This window comes from Danaus plexippus, chromosome 5, assembly GCF_018135715.1.
Source record: "Danaus plexippus chromosome 5, MEX_DaPlex, whole genome shotgun sequence".
In the NCBI taxonomy this organism is placed as follows: Eukaryota; Metazoa; Arthropoda; class Insecta; order Lepidoptera; family Nymphalidae; genus Danaus; species Danaus plexippus.
In genome coordinates this window covers 8,437,959-8,464,613 of record NC_083539.1, presented here as the reverse complement: position 1 = coordinate 8,464,613, position 26,655 = coordinate 8,437,959, and the positions used below count along the sequence as shown (strand labels likewise).

The window sequence follows — 26,655 nt, the reverse complement described above, 5'->3', positions numbered from 1 at the left end:
CAATACTTAACTGTCTATAGTGGTTCACGAAACCGCCGCGTGGAACGCTACTGGTCATGAATAAATGACAACTGTTGTTTTATCTCTTTCCTATATACCTTTATTCAACATGTTGGAAAGAAAAGAATGAACTCAAGTGGTGAAATGAACTTCGTTTGAACAGTAAACTTATTGTGACGTTTGAGTTTTGAGTTTTGACTTAGTCAGTTATAAGCGCTTATTGTGGGGGATTGTCGAAGACACGTTTTGCAAGTTATAATTAAATTTTCGCGTGTTGCTTACTTCAATTTTTATTAAAAAGTGTGTCGTCTTCGGTTTAAATACTAGTTTTTTCTTTGTCTCATGTTAAGGTATCGATGTGATAAGTTGTTGTGATGTGTAAGATTTGCAGGTAACGGGATCTTGTGAACTTTGTCTGAATTTTAAGACACACCTAGATACAGGCCGTAACCCGGAAGAAGCCGGATGTGCAGTCATGTATGACTTTTGATACTTCATTTCTTAAACCGTGAGTAAATTTTGGATTGTTAGTTTTCTTTGCAGCTGTTTTTCAATTTGCATAAAATTATTAATACATCGCTTTTTATAAATATTTATGATGTGAATATGTATGGGGGAAAAAGAGTTTGTATATACCTAGTCTACCTAAGAGAATTTTATGAATTCCTACGTCCGCATTTATGTAAGACAAGTTTCCTACTCAGTACTAGCGAGCTGTAACGTTATTATGGTATTGATCAGCATTATGCATTTAATGATGTAATAGAAATAAGAGAAACTACTATAAAAATGCAGTTGATGAAAAGTACGAATTAAGTACAACAATATAAAGATAATTTGTTTAGATCTGAGGTTCTAGTTTAAACGTAGAATTAAAGACATTGTTCCTTTTAAATCCTACAATGTAATATTCTAATATGTTATATTAAAACAATATACAATAAATTTTTAACAAAGATGTGAATGAAGACGCGGGAAAAAATAATATCAAGAGCATGTCATAATATCAAAAGAGATGAAGGTCGATTAAGCAACATTATAAATTCACACGACATTTTAAATCTGAGGACAAAAGCCTTGCAATATTGTCTGCTAAGTTACATTTGAGAATAGTTTTGATGTTCGTAAACTAACAAGCTTAAGATATGAAAAAGCCTAAACGATTCATGTCTGAGGCTATTCGTAAATAAGTGTTTATAATTTTTGCATAACAGAAATGTGCATTGATACAATAATGAGAAGCCTGCTTGTGCTTTTATTCTTCTAATATTGATGCATAAGTAAATTTGAATGTCCGAATATAAATGTTTGTACATATATAGCATGCATGCTTTTCTTCCACAGCAAGACGTTTCGAATGAATTTGAATAATAATAATGTACTTACATATATTGTTCATATATATATTTTTAACTTCCTATTGTTTCGACAGAATCTAGGACACTAGATGAGATCTTTGCGTTAATAAATTCCAAAAACAAAAAGTTCTCAATAGTTTTAAGACGCTATTAAGTTTACAGTTTATTGACATGCAATAAAAATAGGCATAACGAATGTCATCCATATTAAAAAAAAAAAAAACTCGATATGAATTACGTGGCAATAAAAATTTTATTTTACATAGGTTAATATATTATCTATATAGTATAAATAATGGTGGTAGTAAGTGGTAAATGGTAGATATCAAATAAAGTATGTGAGAGTCTTCGACCTTGCGTTAAGGTCCGTGTCGCTGGTTACCATTCGCTTGGAGTCGTGTTGGAGTGATTCACAAACTAAACATGCGGGTTCACTGATATAAAATAAAAATGAACGACCATGCAAGATACTTAATTTCGTTCAATACACGATTATGCATAATCAATATATATGTATGTTGTCTAAGTCATAAATACAGTTAATTTAAAATTTTAATCGGTCGAAATGAATGTACCAGTTGCAATTTTTAATTGCCGTTTTTCGTGTTCGACTCGAATTCGGCTCAACATACCAACAAGTGGGTCAACTGAACTTGAAACTTAACAGATGAGACGAGTGAGCATATTTGATTCATTAAATCTATATAAATCAATATATAATATGTCTGTAAGTTACATGCATTGTTAAACCGCGCTATTATTAAAACAGGTTAGGTCAGGACTGGCTTTGACGCTCGAAATTATATCGCAAACGTGTATTGTAACACTAACATACTGAACTATTGATGTTCGATGAACACAAAAATGCATGCATGCAATGAATATAGTAATGCATATGTATAATTAGGTATTTCATTATGATTCAAAGATGAGCTCTTGAATTTTGGTACAGTAAAGAGAAAGAAATGAATGTTTTTATAATTTATGTGCTCTTAAAGAAATTGAATTTTCATTTTGTATTAAAACGAGAAAACGTTAATAGAAATGCCGTGTACCGTCATATTTAATGGTTCGAAGTAACTGTATATGAACAGTTTTGAGTCAAAGCCTCTGTGTTCCAACAAAAGCCTACCCGGACAAGATTTCTAATATCTGACCATACGACACCGGACAGAAACAATACAAGTTTCACTTTCGTTTAATAAACGGCCGACAAGTGCACCGTGAGCTCTTATCACTCAAGACATAAGACTCTAAACTCTGCGGCACGGGAAATATTGCAACAAAGCATGAAATTATTCAAAAACGAAGGCCTTTGTACGTGACTAAAACTGTCTCCTTTTCAATTTTATACATTTACAATAAATCGTGTTCCAAGTCACTTGGACACATGTATTAAAGGTAAATAGATTCCTTTGGAATTCTTCGTTTTCTTTGGTTTCTTTTTAACTTTCGACCCAAAAGGAGGGGTGTTAAAAGTTTGTGTATCTCTGTCTCTGTCATAGCTCTTAAACGGTGGACCGATTTTGATGCGGTTTTTTCATTTGAAACCAATTTTGCTTGTGATGGTTTCAGCGATTTTTTGGTTCATAACGGTCCAGCAGTGTGAGAGTATGGGTTCTTTACCAAAATGATGTAGGGAATTTTTAACTTATAATAACCGGTATTTATAAGTCAATGACAATGAAAGCGTAGGCGGCCTTGTTTAATTTGATAAACAGCATAAATAAATAAACAACTTCGAGCATGTACTCATACAAAAATATAACTCAAAAATATAATAATACAAAGAAATAGTTTCCGTATAATGAACACGACACGATGGCTTAGTTGGTCAAGCGACTGAAACACGACATTCTGGGTTCGCAGCTTCGAATCTTTCCCGTGTCAATGAATATTTTAACATATATTTCCTAAGCTAGACTTCAACATGGTTTTGACGAAAAAAATTTTTATGACCAATCTAAGACGAATTATCTAAAGTTGCTTATAATGGTGGAATGTCAAGAAAAATATAACGTACGGTTCCATGATTTGTGTTACTATAGTTTACATAAGGCTGTGTCGTACAATGAGAGATGTAATCGGTCCGGGGGGATGGAGCATGAGGCTCGGGGTGTGGAGTAATCATTGGGGATCACGCAACAGCCGTGTCATAACTCTACCTTATCGATCATATTTGAAACGTTTGGACATACGTTACATTTTTATTAAGAAATATAACGAAGATAATTTTTAACGCTCTATATATTTGTATACACTCCGAGTTGGACAATTTTTTTGTGACTCAAGTTATTGTGTTTTGTTTCTATATTTTTATCTAACGATGGGTCTTAACGTCACCCGCATATATTATCAATTAATTTTTCCAGTCGTAAAAACGCTCTTGTTTCCGTCCAATATAAACTGGCTCTTCTCTTTATTTAATCTGTTAAGTAATATTCATTTGGCTAGAGCCCGACGATCTCACGATTCATGTTATACTGATTTGTTGTTACTAGCTATAACTGTGATGATAATTATTTGAAAACAGTGTCCGTCCGTGAAACTAGCGTATATAATAATATATAATAGTGTTTATCTAATCCTCTGTGTGTATCTCATAACATCGTAACGTTACAAGACAACAGAGTCTAGTATGTTAGAGGTGTTGCTGTAATCTTATAAATGGGTAACCCTGTTCGCAGTATTGTTCTTCAAACTGACCTTAGCTGATGATGGATGGACACCTGGCCTCTGACATGAATTTTCCTTTTAGCTCAAACTAAAAACTTACTATTTAACTTATTCAAATGTATACCAGTCTTTATTAAGCGACGAAGATTGATTGATTGATTGGTTGTAGTCTTCGAGAGTACTCTGAACACTCGTGCTTTACCATAGTCTATAAGGACACATGTTTTGATGAACGATACCCCTATATGACGTACACTGAGCCGATATTTTACAACAATTATTTGAATGCATTGAAAAAGCTCATAATTTTCATTTACAAAGAAAAATATATATTTGTTTTAGAAATGACAAACAAGTCTTAGGTCGTCATTGTACTTCTTTACCCTACTGCTTAGATCACTTTTTTTGCGGACGTTACGTGCACGTCTAGATCCTTTTCTGCCACAAACAGAAGAAGCTTCATCGTACCCGTCACGACCTCGGTTCACCAACCAAAGACAGCCAAATAAGTCACAATAGCGATAATCACAGGATATTTATTTTTCAAATCGCCAAAAAAAAGAAAAACATTTCTACCCTTGAAGCAAATTTTCGATTGAAATTATTCATTGAAGAGAACGTAAAATAATAAATATAACTTTTGAGATTCGACTTTAAATTCTCTTTATTTTCTTCATAATATTAAAGGAAAATGTTATGCTTACACTGAGTTCGCGTACGGAGCGTTAACAGTTTTTCGATCATTCATTTTATCACATTATAGTATTAACTTAGTTTATGGAGTGAGGAACGCTGAACGCTCTGTCTGTGTATGAGCAATCGTAGTGAACATATTTCCTATTAAGTCGGTTATAAGTGTGTATCTAATTTTTCAACAAACTATCATTATAATGACTAATTCAAGTATTTCCTCAGAGATATTTTCGACATCAACGTGTGAAAAAACTTTTATAATGGGCATTTATTTTAAACACATACAAATATCTGTCTGTAACATCCGTCTCACAAGTCTACGCATGTTTCTTCTATGTCGTATCAAGTTTCTCGTCAGATATTCATCTCGTCACCCCCTTCAGGTGATGATGCCTCCATCACCCAACGAGTGCTGATGCAGACGGATGCAACAAACCTAATAATTTTTGTTAGATTGTATACATTGTCTACAATCTTTAATTAACTTGCAATGCATGTATGTCTGTATGTTCGGGTGAAATCTAGCAACAATATTCTGAAGTAGAAATTTTATTCAGAACTTTTACTGGCAACGGTCGACTACATAGATTAAAAGTTGATTTTCTCTTAAAATTAGTCTTGAAATAACGCATTATTATTTCTTATATATATATAAATGTATTTCTAAATATGCATATACATAACAGGATACCGAACGAGATTGACATTAAGTACATAAAGAATGTGCCATTTTCAACGAACCATTGCTTTACCTTATCTATATAATAATTATATAACTTTAGAAGAATGCTATGTTAACGTGAAGCCTTATCGAATAACCGAAGTTTACAAATTAGTTGCAACCTTACAATATTATACATTAGCTGTTGCCTGCGCCTTTGCCCTCAAATTAAAGCTCCTCTGGAAGACGCGGTGTCATCCTTATGTGGTTTTATTTGATTTTTCGAAGATTCCATCATCAGCTCCCGACTTGGTGACAATGGAACTATCACAGCACAATATTCTTTCGATTAAGAAAACGATTTTGAAAATCAGTCTTTCAATTCCAAATGAGTACTTCCCTCATTAAAAGTAGCCCAATTTACTTCGAATGAAATTACTTACATATCTGCGAGTAAAATTTCCATCAAAATCGATCCAGCACTTCTAGAGATTAGCCGGTACAAACATGACAGAGTGACGGATTTAACAAAAAATGTATTGCATTGCAATTGACAAAAGCACCGTGTACACTTTCATAGTATGGTATGAAAAGCTGTTATTTGAAATTACAAACAGACAATAATTTTTAATTTGTGTTGATATCTATAGTGGTATAGCAATCTCACATGAGTTATGCACCTACTTGTAGTCATCGGGCACATTCCGTACTTTTAAATAAATTGTCAAAGTATGTTTTAATTTTTATACACTACACTTAAAATATGTGTTGAATGCTGGTAAGGAGTATGGTGAAAAAAATCATTCTTAACCGTTCATTTATTAAATTGTATTATAAAAACTTAGCTTTATTAAGATGTTAATGAATATGTAATTTAGACTTCATTTATAAATTGTGCTGTCAGCATTATAGCATATGTAACATTAGCAAAATGTTTCTTTCTGTTCGAGTGAGTTCATGAGTAGGGAAAGTCGAATTCAGTATTCATATTTGATATCTTTAAATAAAGAGCAGAGTCAGGAGGAGTAACCATGGGCGGGGATGATGTGATAACAGCAGTACGTTCGAAAGGCATCATAATGAACACTTAGATTTTCATCAAATTTGATTGACACATAGATTTAAATATGAAGCTATTTAATGAAATGTATTTCACGATGGGAACGTAGATAAAACACGTAAGAAACTTCTTTCATTTAATTATTTTTCTTTTATGACGTGCGCGTGTGTCGTATCTTGTATGTATTAACCCGTCATGTTGTGCTTACTAATAAAAACTCACCAGTAACTTTATATAGAAAATAATGTGACGGAATAAAACATATAGCTACAAGGACCTTAACACATGACCGGTGTATAACACATAACACTATATTACGTGTATTAAAATACTTGAAGATTGGTAAAAAAAATAATTCTCTAGCCTCGGGTCTCGTTTAGTAAAAATTGTTTAAGAGACGGTTTGGATGTAGACGGTTTGAAACTTGGAAACGGGAAACATACATTGAAATTTATTATATTGAAGTGAAACTTTTATTATATCAAATCTTTTCGAACATCTATCGCATGTCGCGTTACAGCTCTGTGTAGTTTATTGAAGTGAAAGGCGCTCGGCTCGAGTAAGTTCACGCAGCTGGCAATGTAGTATTTATATTCATATATTGTCTTCATATAAATGAATCAAGGAAGCCCTTTGATGGAGTTCCCGTTGATGTTAAGATATAGTGAGTATACAAAAAACTAACTATTTCTTAAGCTTTTGCTTAAATTCTTATTAAAAAATATTTTTTTAAGAAGTTCATCTGTTGAGCCGGTGTTAATTATATATTCAGTGTATATACACCTAGCATCTACGATATGAAAGGTCATTGAAACTTCATTATATTAAATCAATCAATTACTTTTATTATTCGATTGTCTAAATAAATGTGAACTCTCGCTTACTTTTTCCATTTATTACGTAAAATATAACGGTTTTTTAGTTATTTACTAGAAAGTTATTTCATGCTTTAATAGTTATAAGATAGGTAAAAGAACAAGAGTAAAAATTCTCAATTCGTTAATATCTTTTTAAACACAATCTTATTATGTAACGTAAAAGAAATTGCATTGAAAATGTACAATATGCATAGTTTGCTTTTGGGCCTTGACTGATATTTTGAAAGTCAAAGAATAAACAAGTTATTTCACGAAGGGTTCGCTTAATGCTGTGAAGTATTTAACAAACCCGAACTTAGAGTCCTAGAATGCTCTTTGTTCTTTCCTCTCATTTGTGATAAAGACTGAAAGAGCCCCTGATGCTGTTATACTTCGATGTATCATTTTCCAAGCGAAGGTATACTTTAGCGACTAAGCACTTTATTAAATTTCCATGAAAATAACAGAGTTTCACTGCAAAATCAAATCATATGATGAGATCTAAGACTATCGCGAGTATTCAGTTAAATGACACTAATATTATTCAGATTACTTAACGTATTTTATTATTATTAAAAACTACATACTCCCGACGTTTCTTGCTGCAGAGCTTTGTATTGCTGCAGAGTAACCGTAACGTTGGGAGTGTGTAGTTTTTAAAAATAATAAAATACGCGTAGTAATCCGAATAATACTAGTTATATTTAATCAAATCATATGATGAGAAATATTTTTATCTATCATTATAAATAATAGTGTATGAACTTTCATATAAAATGAATCACTTTTAAAAGATAAAGATAATACAAAGATATAGACGGATTATACATCTGGAGGTATCTCTTGCTGGAACTCCTGGGACTGAAGTTGACATGGGGATAGTATAATTTACAAATTCTTTGGACATCCTAGATGAGTCAATTAACTAGACGTAAATAGAAATACTTTAACTCTATAACGAAATATGTATATGTATTAAAAAAGATTTAAAAATATTTACAGTTTCATATCTTTATTATAAGTCACTTTCATCATTTAATTAATTTAATTTATTCAATTATATTCAAATTAAATAACGACTTAATTAATTGTCATAATTAGGTTAATGTTGTTAAGTTTTTTAAGTTTGTTTAATTATTGCTAATGACATTATTATATTACTAGATTATATCGTTTACGTTATATTTACCAGGTAATGGGTTAATTGCTACTGATTTCCACGTCCTTGCTTAATTGACCTCACAATTATATGGTAACTTCTGTCTTCTACTTGGGCCTTACAAACACTAGTGGAATTGAGTCAGTAAGGTCAATAGGGAGTCAGATCATGTGAAGAAAAATATTATGTGTGTAAAATATTGTTTACAAGTCACGTTTGTATATAAGTAGTAGTATTAGGCAATATATTTGTTTCAGTGTTTCACAGTGAAAATATCGATTAAAGCATACGAAAAACAATGAATGTATGTACTTCATCTTCTCATCTTAATAACTTTGTTTGTAAAGTATATTTTTTTCCCAGGCGAGCAATATGAAGTCAACATGGCTGCCGGTGTTCTGGACAGCTCTGATCTGCTTACGGTGTGGTAAGTTTGAGTTGATCAATAGCGTCTGCTCAAAATTCAATTAATACACAGCCAGAAGAAAAAATGCCTGAACATATCGATTGTGCCAGTCACAACAAGAGCTTCATTACGTCAATTATCATGTATAGATTTAAACTGCTGACTGAATGTTGTAAATTGGTTTACGAAATTGTAATGAAAACATTTCTTTTACGTATTCTTGTGCTGTGAATGTGAGGGTCTGTAGTTAGTAGCTGAACGCTAAAACAGCTCCCACGGTTTGAATGAATTTAAAGCATGAATTGTAAAAAAACTGTCATATATCTGATGTAACTACTCATGGTGATGGAATACAAAAGATCTAAATAAGATCATTTACCCTTTAGCTTTTTGGAAGGTGAAATCTTTCAAGGTCAGCGCTGTATAATCGAAGATATTATTAAAGATACGTTGTTTTCTCTAAGTTAAACATTAAATATTTTTAATTTAAAAGCATTAAGGTTAAAGGGGGTGTTGTTTTGATGTATCGAACTGAAAAATTAAATAACCTTAGTCAGGGCATCCAAGCTGCCGGTTTTCATCAAGGATATGGATAACTTGGCGCTGTCTGAGAGTCTGCCGGTCGGAGACGTGGTGTACACGCTTGAGGGGGTGACGGACCCTGAAGGACTTCCAGTAAGATTGGCAAAAAAATTGTTAATTTTGCAATTCTACCGTTGTCTTATTAAGTTTCGGTTTTTAGCAGATTATTTTTTCTTGAGGCGTTAAATCAGAAAATAAAGCTATGTTTATAATTCTACAAATTATATTCTAAATGAATACACAAATGCCTATACAGGATTTTGTCCTATTTCCTAACGTTAGTAATCTGATATGAGGCATTAAATTCGATGTTTTTTTATATATTTTTTACATAAAGCAATTAATAATCACATTTTGTAAAAGCAACTCTAAGTCATGTGCGGTATATAAACCGTATTAGTGATTTTTTTTTTTCAGATAAAATATGGTTTAGTTGGCACGGACAAGTTTGCTGTGAATTCAGATACGGGGAATGTGACTCTTATACAGCCTTTGGACAGAGAGGTGAGTTCTACTATATTAAATATTACAATAAGCAGTCTTATAGCGAGAGGAAATATACTTAGAGTAATCAACACGTAACGTTTTGTGAGCTATCCACAATTTTTTGTATTTATAATTAATTAAAATGATAATGTTCCAGAAAGAAGACACAATAAAATTCCTCGTGTCCCTTGAGAACAGCGACCCTGCGTCAGGTCAGACCCTGGTCCAGACTCAGTCCGTCACCGTCATCATAGTTGACGAAAATGATAACCCACCACTCTTCAAGAATGTAAGCAAGTTACTCATTTGTTTAATACGATTGACCCCAAGAATATATTGCATTATAGTAATTTTGTACTATTGGATTGCTTTAAAATATATTTTTTTGCATCAAATAACGAGCTAATACTTATACTATGTTATTGGGCTTTACCAAATCTTTATATCTGTCAAAAATCCCTGATGCGATTTCTAGTAGATTTTACAGAAATTACATCATTCTGGCTATTATTTAGTACAACAACACGTATGACTTATTATTGTAAATAATACATATATAGTTGATAATTTTCCAATCGAAACTTGTAGAGTCCCTACGAAGTTAATGTGGCGGAGGACGAAGTTGTTGGGACGACGGTATTGAGTAACATAACGGTCGAGGATACTGACTCCGTGGGCGAGGCGCTGGAAGTGGGCTGTGTGGCCAACGAACAGGTAAAAATCAACCTTCATTCAGAACAGTCCTTCCTAAAGTGGGCGCTGCAAGCCTTAAGGGGGTTGTGGAGACCCAGCATAAAAATGGAAATATCATTTAGCTAGGATAAGTCATATTGGCTTTTCAGCTGAAAAATTTTGATGCTGACAAATAATTTATTCTCAATATGGACAGTGGACAAAATAAATTTGGGAACCTGCAATTTAAAATAATTATTTAGTTCTGTTATTATTATTTTAATAATTTAACATTATAAAAAAATAATATAGCATATAATATATAACAAATATGTGCCCTGTAGTACAATACTTCTGTCCGGTCATTTATCCTTGGTTTAAATATTTTATTCCAGTGGCCAGAAGCCTGCGATCTGTTCGAGGTGGTGAGTCTCCATTCGACTGCGAACGAGTTCACAGGAGCTCTGGTACTGAAAAGGTCTCTGGACTACAACGAGAAGCAGTTCTACCAGTTCCAGTTACACGCCACGGTAGATATTCACTGCCATTATTAAATACATACCCAAAAAAGTATCCCTTAACCTATACACATGTTAGCTGTAGGTGGAGAGTCTAAGAACAATCAAAAACTGCAACAAATAACTTAAAGCTAATGATTTTGAGCTCCTGGATGAAGTCTGTGTGGAGCAATGGCTTAAATAATAAAGTGAATTCACAGGTTGCGGCGACACCTTCTTGCAAAAGCACATCACAGTGTGTGATCTGAGTCTACGTCAGCTATTTTTCTGGAGTATGTTTGCTTATAGTAACATCAAAAGTACTCTCGTTTAAGTGACAACAACAGTCCGATACATTTACAAGCATTGCTGATCCTGTAATATTTTTTGCAGGACGGGACCCTCAACTCGTCATCTCCGGTGGAGGTGAAGGTGGTGGACGTCCAGAACACCCCGCCGGTGTTCAGCGGGGCTCTGAGCGCGGCCTTACCTGAAGACGCGCCCGTCGGCAGCCTCGCCCTCGTCATCAGGGCCAAAGATGGAGACCGAGCACAGCCTAGAGACGTGCAGCTCGAACTGCTTACAAGTACGTCAGTTAACGACGAATAAACAGAAAATAATATCCTCGATTAGTCCACAACAAAGATATTTCTATATGTTTTGTCGACTATATAATCTAATATGTCTGCTTTAGACCCAATGGACTTCTTCGTACTGGACAGTAAGACCGGTGAACTGAGAACAGCTAAGCCTCTGGACAGAGAAGCCCTGGCCGATCCGAACTCACCGCTCAATATTACGGTTAAAGTAAGTCATTGACGTGTTCATTACGTACTTATTATAAATTAAAACTTCACAAGCGTCCAACACCGGAAAGTACTGTGATAGAAGATAATCTTAGAATTAAATGTCCCCATATCAAGTGACGTCATCGTTGTGACGTCGCTGAAAATGTTTAAAAAATATACTTATCAGAGACGATAGAGCATGGATGCTTTTAGAGTGGATAATGACAAGATTACATAAAAAATGGGCTTCAGTGAATTAATATTGCTTGATAGCTATGGTATATCTCCTACTCACGGTAAGGCTGACACCTATTACTAGTTTCATTGTAAATCCAAGCTTCCTAAGCAATCCAAATAAAAGCTTCTACAATTAAATCGTTTTTCGTGCGTAGCGATAATTATTATTCAGTGTGACAGTATATGCTACCTTCTAGGACGACCTACACCAGAATAACTTGCGCCTTAATATTGATTTTTGCATCCCTAGGCCACTGAGCTGGTGGACGGCATCCCCGTGGAATCCCCGTTGAGTGTGACCCGGGCGGCGGTGGCTATCACCATCCGCGATGTCAACGACGAGCCGCCGCGGTTCAACCGCCGCGAGTACTCCGTGGAACTGCTGGAGAGCCTCGCCCGGGGCACGCCGCTGCCTCACCTGGACATGGTCGTCACTGACACAGACCTGGTGAGGAACTCGTCTATTTATTTTCAGCTGGAAAAAGTGGTTCATTCACACCCGTCTAGTGGAAGACGAGGTAAATGTTCGGAAATGGGTCCAGACGAAACTGCTCAGCATTCAATGGATTCACCGTGGGGGTGCCGCGTCCATCGCGTTGCAGGGAGAGGAGCTTCAACAGTGCCTGGGATTGCGACCCAGGTGTAGGTTTAAGAGGCCCCTATCTAACGCGCGATAAACGCTCACCTCCACCGTCCAAGCTCTTCTCCCTACTTACACTTGGTTACATTCAGAAGTCATTTTTTATATTTTTCGGTATACTTAAACTAGAGACAACAAACCTAACCTAATTGTGATCACCTAATACCAAATAAAATATTATATTAAATTCCTTTTTTTTAATAGCTTCTTCGGTCATTCACAAAAAAACCGCTACATCCTTTAAAAGAAATATATAAATTAATTTTTGGAAGAGAAATCCGAGGATTCATGATTTTTGGGTAATAAATAAACAGGTTCGCAGTGTCATCACGGAAACAGCTCCAATATACTCGAAGTCGATTTTAATATAAAATATGAATTTCCAGGGCATGAATTCGGTGTTTTCATTGAGACTAGCCGATAACCTGGGTGCGTTCGTGGTGGAACCCTCAGTGGCCACCGGCAGCGCCACCGTCACCTTAAGACTCAACTCCACCCTGGACTACGAGGATCCCAACCAGAGAAAGTTCATTCTGGAGGTAAATTGACTAACGAAGGTCAATGTACCTTTGATATACGAAATATTTAATTTATGATATGAGAGAGCACCATTATAATGTTTCCTATCATTTCTGAACAGTATTAATCAGGACTTTACACCGACTGGAATGTTTCTGTTATTACATTTGTTAAAAAAATTATAATTAATATAGTATTATTTCCTTTTATTAAAATGTTGGACATTTATTTATACGCCACTTTTTATCTTTTACTTTGTCCGCTCGCATTTTACTACTAAAATACTATATGGTAACTAAAAAATAGCGCCATCTGTAGTCTATTACCGGGACTTTACAACACATGACAGCGTTCCTGACACACTCGAGGCTCGGGATCAATTATAATCTATATTTTAGCCTCATATCTCAGCAAAGCATCAAAAGCTTTCAACATCAACCTTCAACACACATCTGCACAGCTTAATATACCATCAGTAGGATATGTCATGATATACAAATTGTCTGATTTCCAGGTGATCGCGGAAGAAGTCCACACGTCTCCAGCGCTCTCGTCCAAGGCCAGTGTGACAGTGTCGGTGAAGGACGTCAATGATAACTCCCCGGAGTTCGCGGACGACTCCTACTCCGCCGGGGTCAGGGAGGACGCCGCTCCCGGGACCAGACTGGCCGCTATCAGAGCCACGGACAGAGATACGGGGAGGTGAGCGAGACTTGGATCAATATGGGAGGGCCTACAGTAAGGCTGTGGTTAGACATAGATAGATGCCCAGCATATATAATAGTTGATAGTGATGTTGATTATGTGATTATTAACTGTGTGATGTGTATTTTCTGTGTGACGTCACACTCCCCTCGAGGAGTTATTTCTATATCCATGACTTAATATTACTGGTCAGTACGTGGCCACGTTAACTCAAGAAAAGTAATGTTTTAAATTTATATTAATGAAAATGGAGAGTATTTCAAAAAAAGTGACCGGTTAAAGTCCCATCAGAATCGTGTCCAGCCGATTCTCAGATTAACCGGAACAAACAGACAGATACACAAAAATTATAAATAAATTTATTTCGCTATAAAAGCGGAACAGTCAGATATTACGATTTGATTTATTAGTATGGACTGAGTTTTATATAAAGACTACACCTTAATTTCAGATTCGGTACCGAGGGTATCGTGTACCAGCTGTCGGGTAACGGGGCGGAACTGTTCTCAGTGGAGCCGAGGAGTGGAGTCATCAGTGTGGCGGAGTGCGCCAGCCCGGGGGTTGGACCCTGTCTGGACTACGAGACACGGAAGGAATACTTCTTACAGTACAAGGTGATCACTCATACCACACCGGCCAGGTAGAAATACTAGACTCATTATATAGAAGAGAATTGTCTTTGAGACGCTTGATTCATTACATGGAAAAGGATTATGTATGTCGGAGTAAGGAGCACTTTGTCGTTTGTTAAAAGAGTGACGTCAGCATAATTGACGTCACCAATGCCTATATTCTTGAAGGTAACCTCGTAGACGGTTTAACGAATCCCTTACTTCGAAGAGGTCCGATCCCTGAAACGGCTCGAGCGAGACTCTCTCTAATCTGTACTCTCGCCTCTATTTATACCAACCTTGTTGGGACTTCACTTGCACAGGCGGCTCCGCAGGTGGTTATGCGGGTGACACCTGATAACTTCAACTACCCTCAATCATTAGTTATTCAAATAATAAGAATTGCGCCGCTGTTATAGTTCCGTCATATTTATTATTACAAATAAAGTCACATAGCACAATACATATATAAAAATCTGTCTTATGGTACATTGAAATGGTGTATATATCTTTATTCTCACAAATCTTATTAATTTTATATCAACAAATTCTTAAACTTAGCGATCCTTGTGTACCGTCTTCGACGTTAATAGTCTGGCATGAGTTATTATTAAAAAATAGTTTGTTTTGCAATATATATATACATCTCACTCTCTCCCTCTCTCTCTCTCAACCCAGGCTACAGATGATGACGGTGCAGGTCAGAGCAGCGTGGTGTCTGTCCAGGTGTCGGTGAGGGACTCCAACGACAACCCTCCCGTGTTCCTGACGCCGGTGTACCGAGCCTCCATAGACGAGGACGCCACTAAATTCGAACCGGAACTACAGGTATAGAAGACATACATACACTGAACTTGCTGAGTCCTGCACATAATTATATGAATGTCTGTCGGTTTGTTACATTATAGTGTATATAATAAAGCAGGACCCTACACACGGAGACTCGTTTAGATATGTGTGTGAAACAAATGTTTGTAACGCTCGACTGATAAAAAGTAACACAGCTTCAGATAGCCGGCATTCTGTTCTTGTTTAAGCTGAGGTGATGTTTATGCATATTGTCCACGTGCAGGTCCAAGCGCGCGACCTCGACCCGACGTCCGACGTGCGCTACTCCATCGTCTCTCCTCACAACCCTCCCTTCTGGGTGGAGCCTTCTTCCGGTCGCATCTCCGTGCTGCCCGGCAAGCTGCTAGACGCCGCGGACAACAAATACATACTCACTGTGATGGTGAGTTCTCACTCAGGAACATATATATATAGCGACGGCTGACCTTAGCTTCTACATCTTAATGTAAGTCTTAAAATGAACAAATACTACCAAGTCATTGTTATCTATCACGGTTCCTTCAATATGTTCCATTTATGACGCCAGTGTCGAAATCTCTCAACCAGCTGTTCAATTTTAAATGTAAGATACGGATCGCATATATAGCGAGTAAAATTATAGTGTAAACCTAAAACATGACTTGGAAGTGTCCTCATTAAGAAGACGTTGTAATTGTAATGAATGTTTGTGCCAGGCCTCTGACGGCCGCTTCAACGCGACGTGTCGCGTGGAGGTGACCGTCCGTGACGTCAACGACCACCCGCCCGTGTTCGCCACCACCACCTACGACGCCAGCGTGTCCGAGGACGCCGCCATCGGTAATATTGTATTGAATAAAAGAATTAAAGAAAATGTTCATTACAGTCTTATGTAATGCGCTCATTCCTTCATCCTTAAGGGGCGGAAGTGGCGGCGGTCCAAGCGACAGATCTGGACAGTGGGTTGAACGCTCAGATCAGATACAACATACAGAAGGGAGCTCTGGACGCCTTCAGCATACACCAGGACACGGGGGTCGTCAGCGTGGCCGGCGGACTCGACTACGACCGCAAGAACACCTACCACGTCCTCATCACCGCCACCGACATGGGTACGACCTGGGGCTCCCGGGGGTTCCGTAGAATAATATTACATTATAGCTATGTACATTATAGTCGTGGTTTGTAAGCACTCGATATAGCATGTGACTATAAGACGCTATTGATTTTTTTCACTATGACATCATAATTAAATTTTAACTCTCTTTCCGTTTGGGCCATATTCCATAACATGTTCATTAATCGTCTTTATATCCAGGTGTCCCCAGTCTGACTGGCACCACGGAGTTGACGGTTCACGTGCTGAACGTGAACGACAAGAAGCCGGTGTTCAAACCCGCGGTCCAAAGAGCCGGGGTGTCCGCAGACGCTGAGACGGGCACCCTCGTGTACCAGCTCGTGGCGGAGGACCCTGACGCCGACGAAGGCAGCTTGAGGTTCGGGCGGGGAGATAGACCCGTCAGGGCGGTGGACGTCAACGGACAAGAGGTGACTTTACTATACGAGGTCTCAAACGTACAAAAACTTTATAGTATAGTATTAACTAGTTTTCGCCCCTGACTTCGTCCGAGCGGAGTTTGGAATTAGGCCAAAAGAGAAATATATTGTCAAAATAATAGATTTGGTCATACTGGCGCCTTCATACGAAATACAAACGTTTTGCCATGAGCCCCGGGAGTCACGCGGCGGTCCGCTATGAATGATAGACGTGTTGGTCTGATGTCGAAACTCCAAAACTGTGTCATTTCATCGAAAGTTCCAGAAATTAGTTTTTGTGTAAAGGGGAAGGAGCATCCAATAACTAAGCATTTTGACTGGAACGTTGACCCCAACGTATATATGGATGGCAGGTGGAGGACGACGGCACGATAGCCTCGTGGTTCCTGGTGTCCCCGTCTGGCGAGGTGTTCGTGTCTCAAACCCCGGACCGCTCCCGGGCCGCGGTGGTCACGTTGCCCGTCTCCGTCACCGACCAGTCCGCGCCCGTGCCGCAGACCACTGAGGGTGAGGACATACCTTCCTACAAGCAGACGAATACATTAGACATGTTCTCGTAATAAATTGTCGTTCCAGGCGAGCTCATAATAACCATAGTGGACGTGAACCGTCAGCCGCCCGTGTTCTCTCAGCCGGCGTACGTGGAGCGCCTGGTGGAGGAGCAGAGCCCGGGGACGGTGCTGGCCTCCTACAGCGCCACGGACAAGGAGACGCCCATCGCCTCCATCGTCATACATCCGCCCAGCCCGTACTTCGATATCGACAATGTCACCGGTAATATACCTCTACATTGTTATTTGACCCATATGACCAGTACTCATGACTCTTTTTTCATTTTTTCTCTTATGACAATAGTTTTTATGTTTGTATCAATTTGTTTCTAGCGCCATTTTGTACAAAGTTCGTATCTAACTGACAGTTAACGGATTTTGTTGTATGAAACATAGTAATGAATAAAATTGTATTGATTGTTTTCAAATAATTGGTTTTTAATTAAACTAATATGATGGCGTACACAGTGCGAGCATCAGAATAAAAATTTATACAACTTTTGTATGTCTGTCTTCAAGCTTCTCTGGAACGTCTGGATCAATATTTTTCACTGACTCAGAGGGGTGCTCTGAATTCAACAGAATAATTTTTACGCTGGCATCAATGCAAGTGTAATGACGATATTTATCTGTAATTAAGTTATCACCACATAAGCCTTCATGTTAAAAAGACTCGCATAGTAATAATTACATTTTATGTTTTGGGTCATCATTACCATGTTCTGTGTCGTCTCGAAGGTGAAGTGAGGGTAGCGAGCCGTATTGACTACGAAGCCACTCCGTCCTTGAACTTCACGCTGGTGGCGTACGACTCTGGCGTCCCTCAGCTGTCGTCGTCGGCGGCTGTGTTCGTCGAGGTGGTCAACATTAACGACGAGAGGCCCGAGTTCAGCGCCGACCTGTATAACGCTACGGTGGAGGAACACTCCACACCTGGGACCAGTGTGCTGAACGTGTCTGCTGTAGACCTCGATGCAGGTGGTGCAGTTTATCTGTACATGATTAAACAGTTCCCACTAGTACTATTAAAACCACAATATTTCATCTCATATAGATGTGTGCTGTATAAATGTTCGTTTCTTTGGGCTTTTATAAAGCCCTATTTCTTAAATTTCTAAAAGAAAACCTCTATTGCTCGTAAAGGACGTGTATTGACAGAATAAGTCCTATTACAAACCAAAAACCAGGTTATATAGCCTTATAATTATTTTAAAACATTTTTGGTCAGGCGACTTCGGCAAGATAACCTACAGTCTGTCCGGGGAATCAGCCAGCCTGTTCACCATCAGTCAGGAGGGAGAGATCACAGTGGCGGAGGGAGCGGATATCGACAGGGAAACCACCTCAGAGCTGTGGTTCCGTGTGGTCGCCACAGATAACGCGCCGCCACAGACTAAAAAATCTTCCAGTGTACCGGTACGACCAATATTATTACTTTCTGTTTGTTCACTTCCAGTTTAATTACCCTGTAACTCACAACTGAATGCTACAAACAAGAAACACCCAAAAAACTGTTACTACAAAATGCCTCCATGCCAACGAGAATAAATCTGAAATTGTTCGATCTCTGCCTTACGAGATATGTCACTACCATCTCCAAAAAAAATATTGAATTTCTTTTTCCCCAACCTGTTATACAATCCAGCAAACTTGTCATATTTATATTCAAGCCTAATTATGTTCCAATGTTTGCTCGTAACAAATGGACGCACATTCATAATGAACATCAGGTTATAGCACTATAAGCACAATAGGTCACGCAACATGTTTTGTAGTTATTCTAAGTAATCTTAGTCTTTGAAAATAAAATAAATATCAATTCATACCGCACCTATATTATTGTGATATATATATATATATATATATATATATATATATATATATATATATACATATAAACTATATGAGTGTCCAATCTTATGATAATATTTTATTTATATAAATAATCTTCCTTGATGAGCACAGATCATATAAGTCTTTAAAATAATGATGACGCTGTCTCCAGGTCCACGTCATCATCACGGATATCAACGACAACCCGCCGGTGTTCAGTCAGCGTGTGTATAAGGGGAGCGTGTCGGAGAACGTGCCTCTGAGTCCCCCGCCCGCCCTGCTGCAGTTGAGAGCGGAGGATCTCGACCAGGGCGAGTACGGAACCGTCACATACAGTATCGAGGACCAGAGTCAACCAGGTACATCCAACATTACTAGGACCGTGTAAGATCTTGTAGTAAACTTCATACGTTTTCTCATCAAACCTCTTAGTGTGAGTGATAACGCATGGTCATGGCCCATAGAGTGCTAGCTCGCAGGAAAGCTCTACTATAGTCATAGTAAAAAAATCAACAAAAAAAAAAAAATATTTATTAAAGACTTTTTATTTATATCTATCTCTGAATGTCTTCAGCAGTTGTAATGTATAGTGACAGTTTTGTCATTTATATTTCCTCTATATCATGAACATCGTAGTCAAATAAGATCTGTAGTTTAAATGAGATCATTATCTATTTCTAGGAGTGTTCCGTGTGGATCCCCAGACGGGCATCCTGTCTCCAGTGCGGCCGGTGGTAGGCGGCGCCCTCTACCAGCTGGTGGTGGCGGCCAGTGACGGTAGCCACCGCGACACCGCTCGAGTCGACATCACAGTACTGAGCGTCAACAAACACAGCCCCGTGTTCGTGCAGCCGCCGCCAGATGTCAGGCGAATCGAAATACCCGCTGTGAGGACATGTTTCTGTACCCCTACCACGAGTGTGCGATCTCAAACTGTACACGGAGCGTTTCCAGTTATCCTAAATATCGCAAGTGTTTCTAGACACGTAGTTACAGGAGAAACAAAACTGAACCGCTCAGGATTTAGTTTAACGATACCAACTTGTAAGGGCTCCTACTGCCTCCTATTATTCGTGACAGTACTAAAAATTTAAATTAAAAGCGTGAGAGTAGGATACTAACCTGGAACATACTGAAGTCGATTTGGGAATCGAGCTTTACATTTAACCGTCACGTGGTGTCGGTGGTGCCATCTATGAGGTTTCCATTATGAACGTTCACATCAAAGTTCTCTGAAGTAAAATGACTGGAACGCTATACTCCGGAGATTTATGGCTCAAATCGTGACTTTTATTGTCATATTTCCTATTTAAAAATTTTATTTAACTATGAGCTTAATGTCGCTTGCTTTAATGTTAAAAAATATATAATGATGAGTATCAATACTATTATTATCAGTGCTTCAGGCGTCTATACAGTATCAATAACTCATAAATGGTTTACAGCAACATTGAATCCCTTGGAATATTTTTTCCTAGCCTTAGTCTAATTCAGTCCGTATCATACATGTTCCAGCACGCGGCTCAAGCTGGCTACCTCATAACGACCATCCAAGCCACGGACGAGGACCCGGGGGAGAACGGCCGAGTGACGTACCATCTCAAAGTGGACAACCAGAACGTTGGACACACCGAGGAGTTCAGTCTGGATCCTGTGACAGGACAACTCACCACCAGGGTACCTTTGGACATCGACAGCCAGGCGGAGTACCAGGTGACTACTGCTACTAACATTATTATTAATAAATAGTAAAACCTGTTTTCCTGTGCTCTGAAGCGGGTAGTTCGAGATTCATGCTATTAGTACTGTTGTTACATTTTGTTTATTATATTTAGTCATCAAATCTTACAACTACCAAGTTGTGGTACTAAAATTCTTAAATGTCCATCAAGCAGAACCCAATAATCCTTCTTTCATTACCCTGTATTAATTAAGTAGTTTCTTCACCACTGATATCAGTTATGGAACTAAGAAGTAATCTTTCAATACTAGCTTCTCCGAAGTTCTGTCTACCTTTTGATTGAATTACATGAAATTCGGTCCAGACGACTATCGTATCGACCTGGCAGAATAACTCTCTCATATCTATGATTTTTTTTGTTTATTTACTACTTATTAATTGTAAATTTCTAAAGCTATAATTCCTTTATATATATAATACCATTAGCTGAATCTCAACAGTTTGTCGTTGTCATTCCAGCTTATCGTGTCTGCGTCTGACGGCGGTACTCCCAGCCAGTTCGAGGCCCTCCGCGTGCTGCAGGTGGTGGTGGTGGACGATCAGGACCACGCGCCGGCCTTCCTTCACAGGCACTACCACTTCAGCGTCACGGAAAATTTACCCTCCGGCGTCATAGTGGGTGAGTGCTAAAGAAATACAATGTACGGATGTTTGGTGATCTTCCATAAAAAAACATACTAAGCTGGTTTTAATGAAAGTTTTCGATATTGTAGCTCGGACTGCAGAAAACCTAAGGGCTGTGGCCTCTCACAAACATGTCATTTGAATTCTATATGTAAGAAGTCACATAACACATGTCATGTAATGACTTTCAGTTCACATATGTTGGTCTATGAACACTACTCATTTATTTTTGGTCTCACTTAATGATTAGTATAACATTTTATCCGCATTTCATATAACAGTAAAAACGTAGAGTTTATAATAATTAAGTTATTTAAAAAAAATGTTATTCTGAATTTATATAATCTGTTACATCTCACCAGGCACGGTGAAGGCCATAGACAAAGATAGAGGAGACAATGGGAAGGTGTACTATCATATACTGGAGGGGAACCAGGACGGCGCCTTCACACTCGACAGGACCCAGGGCATCATAAGGGCCAGCATGAGCTTTGACAGGTCGGAATACAGATTATATATAGATATATAATAATAGATGCATTTATATATGTATATATGTCTATAATTTAATTGATAATAATAACATTAATAATCTCATACTCATCGTTACGGTAATTTGTTCTGTTGCATGTTCCACAGGGAAAAACAGGACGAATACTCCATGACAGTATACGCCAGCAACAATCCCATACTAGAGCATGCGGCGGCCATCTTGAATTCCATAGACAACAGCACGGAGAGCCAAGACGTCAGCGTCACCACCGTCAAGATCAGAGTACTCGACGAAAATGATAACGAGCCTAAATTTGAACAGAAGGTGTACTACGCGGGTGAGTACGGCTGATATTGGCGGCGGAAAAAATATGGTTTGCCAAAAAATATTTAATACCATGTGAGATATGCTGACTACCGAGTTTGTCTAGTGTCTCATCAGATAAATGATTTTAGAATAACTTTATCTCAATGTTCTCTACAATGCTGGATATACTTTTCCTCCAGGTGTATCTCCAGGTGCTCGTGTTGGCGAGGTGATAACGTCACTGGTGGCTCGTGACCCTGACCTGGGCGTGAACGGTTCCCTGCTCCTGGCGGTGGCAGCCTCTCACCTGTATAAGTTCGGCTCCACCACCTCTAGTGGCAGCGTTGTGCCTTCACCTTTCAATATTACACAGGACGGTAGGTGGCATTATAATATGTATGAGGTCTTTAATAAAAATGTCTGACACGAAATATGTTAATATAAGTTTTATACAAACAATTAAATGTCTAATACACAGACAAGCTTACTTTTGTCCTCGTGTTACTTGGATATGTATATGATGATGCTGTTCCAGGTGTATTGACGACGGCCACCCTGATGTCCGACTACCGCCAGGACAGGTTCGTGCTGGACGTCATCGCCCAGGAGTTGGCGCCCCCTCACCGACAGGACACCGCGCAGGTCTATGTGAGTCGATGTAACATTACATATCGTATAAGGTGACCGATGCAGTACCTCGACACTGTGAGCTCGTAACTCGTACTCGTTATCTTCGCGAGTATTCATTTAAATTAAACTAACGTTGTCGGGTGTACTACGAATTTTTTCATTATTTTAAACTACATACTCCCGACCTTTCGGTTACTTTGCGCCGACGAACCGCGGTCACGTAAAAAAAGTATAGCAGATCCGAAAATATTAGATTTATTTAAATATACAGTTTATTCAATTTATATGAATGGTGACCCTATAGTGTGCCCCCCACTCCTTGGTCACTACCCCGACTCCTCGTCATTGCTCGTCCCCTTGGTTAAATCACTAATCCATGTCACCCCAGATCTGGATCATCGATCGTTCGTCGGTCCTCCGGCTGGTGGTGTCTCGTCCGTGTTCCTCAGCGGGCGCGCCTCACGCTCGCTTGTCGTCGGCGGCGCGGGCCCTGCTGGTCCCGGGGCGGAGGGCCGCGGTACACACCGCCGGGGACGGCAGATGGTAACGCCTTCTAGTATTAAGTCTATAAACACATTAAGCGAACATATGCACATAGCGGAAGACGCTCGATTAGACGAAGTTAAGTGGGTGAAATATACATACGATGCAGCTGTGATGTGTGGAGAGCTGCTAAGCACTAAGTGCACAAATAAACAGTTAAAAGATCAACTGCTTCAAATAATTTAATATACATAGTTCCCACAGTCATGGAGTAACGGTCCTTCAGGCTTTATTACAATCTAAGGACGTTTTAATTGAATATTAGAACAATGATCAACGTCCTATATCAAACTGGTAGTTTCTAATAACATTTCCGTTTCCAGGTGTGAGCTCCAGCTGCACGCCGTGGACCCCGTCACCTTCCAGGTGTTGGATGTCCGGCGTGTTCTGGAGGACATCGACGCTCAGTACGACGCGCTCCGCCAGCTCTACCAGGAGTATGGAGTAGAGACGCTCACAGCCGCCGCATCAGGAGATAAAGGTGGATAACATTTTATTGAAGTAAAACTTAACTGCTCGCTGGATAACGAGCAATGAGATTGGCCGGTGAATGATGCGGCGTGAGTGACGATAGAAAGAGATAGCTACGTTTACTATACAACTATCTCTCTCCCCGTCTCGTTGTCCATAACATACCTATACAAATCTCTCCTTTAGTCTGTTACGTCCATACCCGTTCTCTGATATTATTTTGTCGTGAATTAATCTCAAACGTACATCTAATGTGTAGTATTATCGTTCCAGCTCCTGAGAGCTTCGATCCAGCTCTTGCAGCACTTATAGCGCTTCTGATAGTGCTGTTCACTGGCATCGTCACATTCATCGTGGTCTGCGCCTGTCTTAAACACTGGTAGGTAACAACCAAATATGATCCTGAAGGCTTAATATTAATGATTTTATTTTTGTTCACAAACAACGGAATTGAAACAGTGTCCTTATTTGATCTGGTGGCATGTCGTCGACTTATGACGTCGGATACCTGATATTGTCTTTTTCTCTTAGAACTTAAACATTATGTTAGGAAGGAAATTGTAATATAAATCTCATTTTCAATGTCTTTTGTGAGTTATTAATCATTTTCTATTGCTGCATTAAGTTCGTCTGTCGCCCATAATATCTACTAAACTGATGATTTATAGGGCGACTTATTCCAGGGTGGTGCCGCCGCCGTCGCTACAGTCCAGTAAGGGAGATAGTCTGGCGCGGAGAAGGATCCTAGAGGAACTCAGCACCACCGAGAACCCGCTGTGGCTGGAAACCAAGCTCAGGCCGTACGAGGAACAGGAGCTGACCATGAACGTGTTCGGCGACACACAGGAACACTTACAGGAACAGAATCCCGTGGTTGGTTTCTTAATATCAAAGTTTGTTAAGTAGAGAGAGGAGCTGGGACGGTGGAGGTGAGCGTTTAAAACGCGATAGATAGGTGCTCCTTAGACCTACACCTGAGTCGCAAGGCCCAGGCATTGTGGAAGCTCCTCTCCCATGGACCCGGCACCCGCACTCGTCTATAAACGAAGTAATTAATTGAGTTGAAAGATAAGAGTCCGCCATTTTCTTTACAAGTTTCATTGAAACCCACACCTCATAGAAAGAATTGATAACTTTGATATAATTTAAATATTTCTAGTAATATAATTTTGGTTTTCATTAGTTAATCGTTAGACTGACTCATAGTATCACAGCGTCCGCCTATCTATAATCATCATCATCAGCCTATAAGAGCCCACTGCTAAGCAAAGGCTTCTTCTCACATGGAGAAGGTTAGAGCATTAATCACCACGCTTGCTCAAGACGGGTTGGCGATTTCAATCTTACAATTATAAGACCAGGTTGCCTCACGATGTTTTCCTTCACCGTCCGTCAGTGGTGTCTAAATACTCTTAGAAAGTACATATGACTCGGAAAAGATCACATTGGTTCTTGCCAGGTTCCGAACCCGCGCCCTCACGTATGAGAGGCGGGCCTTTTAACCTCCAGGCCACCACGACTAACTAACTATAATCATCGGATAGAAATGTTATATATAATATGAAACTATATGAGTGTCGGTGAAGTATGTTTAATATTGTGATTGTTGTATGAAGGTGGACAACACGTACGCCACCATCGAGGGAGGCCGCTCCAGGTGTGAAGACTACGCCACGCTGACACCAGACCTGCGTCAGCTGGAACACGCCACCACAGCGCTGGAAGCAGCTCTAGGATTCCAGGTGTGTAGAATATATGAATAACAAGATACACCAATAAAATGCTTATTTGTATCTGAATTATTCAAAATCTTTATCGAGATTTGAAGTCAACGTTTTATTTTTAAATAAATATCATCTCAGTTCCTTCATCCTGTATTTATTACAACACCTGTCACCCCCAGGGCAGTACGTTCAAGCCTGAGAGAGAGACTCCCGAGCCGCCTCCTCGACCCTGAGCAGTCCAGCTGGTTCTACAGTCATGTAAATACCGAATGCATGTTGGCGGCGTGTTGTAACACAGACAGACACCCGCACTAGTCTAACTTACTACAAGTGTGTTTGGAGCCGGCCGACACGCCGACAACGTCCGTGTACTATAATGTGTGTAAATAATACTGTAAGACAAACATTAAACTAGCAAACTGTGAACTGTCACACTTTCCATGTTTCCTGTGACGACGGTTTCCTGACAGCGGTACAATATTTTTGTACTTTTCTATTTCTTCACATATATAACTCTGTGATCGCCATAGACTATAAACACTATTACCATTAACATTGCCATAGTTTTATATTTTTGTACAAATATCATGATATTATTGTAAGCTGTGTAAATAGCTTTTAATCTAGTGAGTAACAACGAATTAATAATAAATATATTTTTTACATACGTTGAGTTTTCTTCGACTCCGTCCTCGTTCCTTAACCTAGTCGCAGGTTTGAGTTAATTCTGACACCTTGTAACGGTGAGTTTACCGTAAGTTAACATCG

The 26,655-nt window shown here is 38.9% G+C and overlaps 1 protein-coding gene across 3 annotated transcripts; it reads left to right on the top strand.

Annotated features, from left to right (window-relative positions):
- The first annotated feature begins 188 nt into the window (after positions 1-188).
- On the top strand, positions 189-26,554 carry LOC116768908 (cadherin-87A). 3 transcript variants are annotated; one of them, XM_061528182.1, is made up of 36 exons: positions 189-508; positions 8,828-8,891; positions 9,424-9,545; positions 9,870-9,956; positions 10,096-10,227; positions 10,527-10,652; positions 11,006-11,140; positions 11,501-11,693; positions 11,802-11,914; positions 12,383-12,580; positions 13,159-13,311; positions 13,806-13,993; positions 14,448-14,610; positions 15,286-15,435; positions 15,680-15,838; positions 16,131-16,254; positions 16,335-16,526; positions 16,733-16,962; positions 17,325-17,478; positions 17,548-17,745; positions 18,261-18,500; positions 18,751-18,938; positions 19,528-19,714; positions 20,037-20,242; positions 20,871-21,068; positions 21,556-21,715; positions 22,083-22,218; positions 22,360-22,550; positions 22,720-22,896; positions 23,055-23,167; positions 23,538-23,692; positions 24,016-24,173; positions 24,437-24,542; positions 24,847-25,036; positions 25,780-25,905; positions 26,067-26,554. In XM_061528182.1, exons 2-36 carry the CDS (start codon positions 8,837-8,839, stop codon positions 26,118-26,120), a joined length of 5,457 nt encoding a protein of 1,818 aa, XP_061384166.1. In that variant the 5' UTR covers positions 189-508; positions 8,828-8,836; the 3' UTR covers positions 26,121-26,554. The 3 variants fall into 3 exon arrangements, with proteins under 3 accessions (XP_061384166.1, XP_061384162.1, XP_061384164.1); XM_061528178.1 differs by having other exon boundaries at positions 24,832-25,036; XM_061528180.1 differs by lacking the exon at positions 189-508 and adding an exon at positions 8,604-8,651 and having other exon boundaries at positions 24,832-25,036.
- Positions 26,555-26,655: the final 101 nt, after the last annotated feature.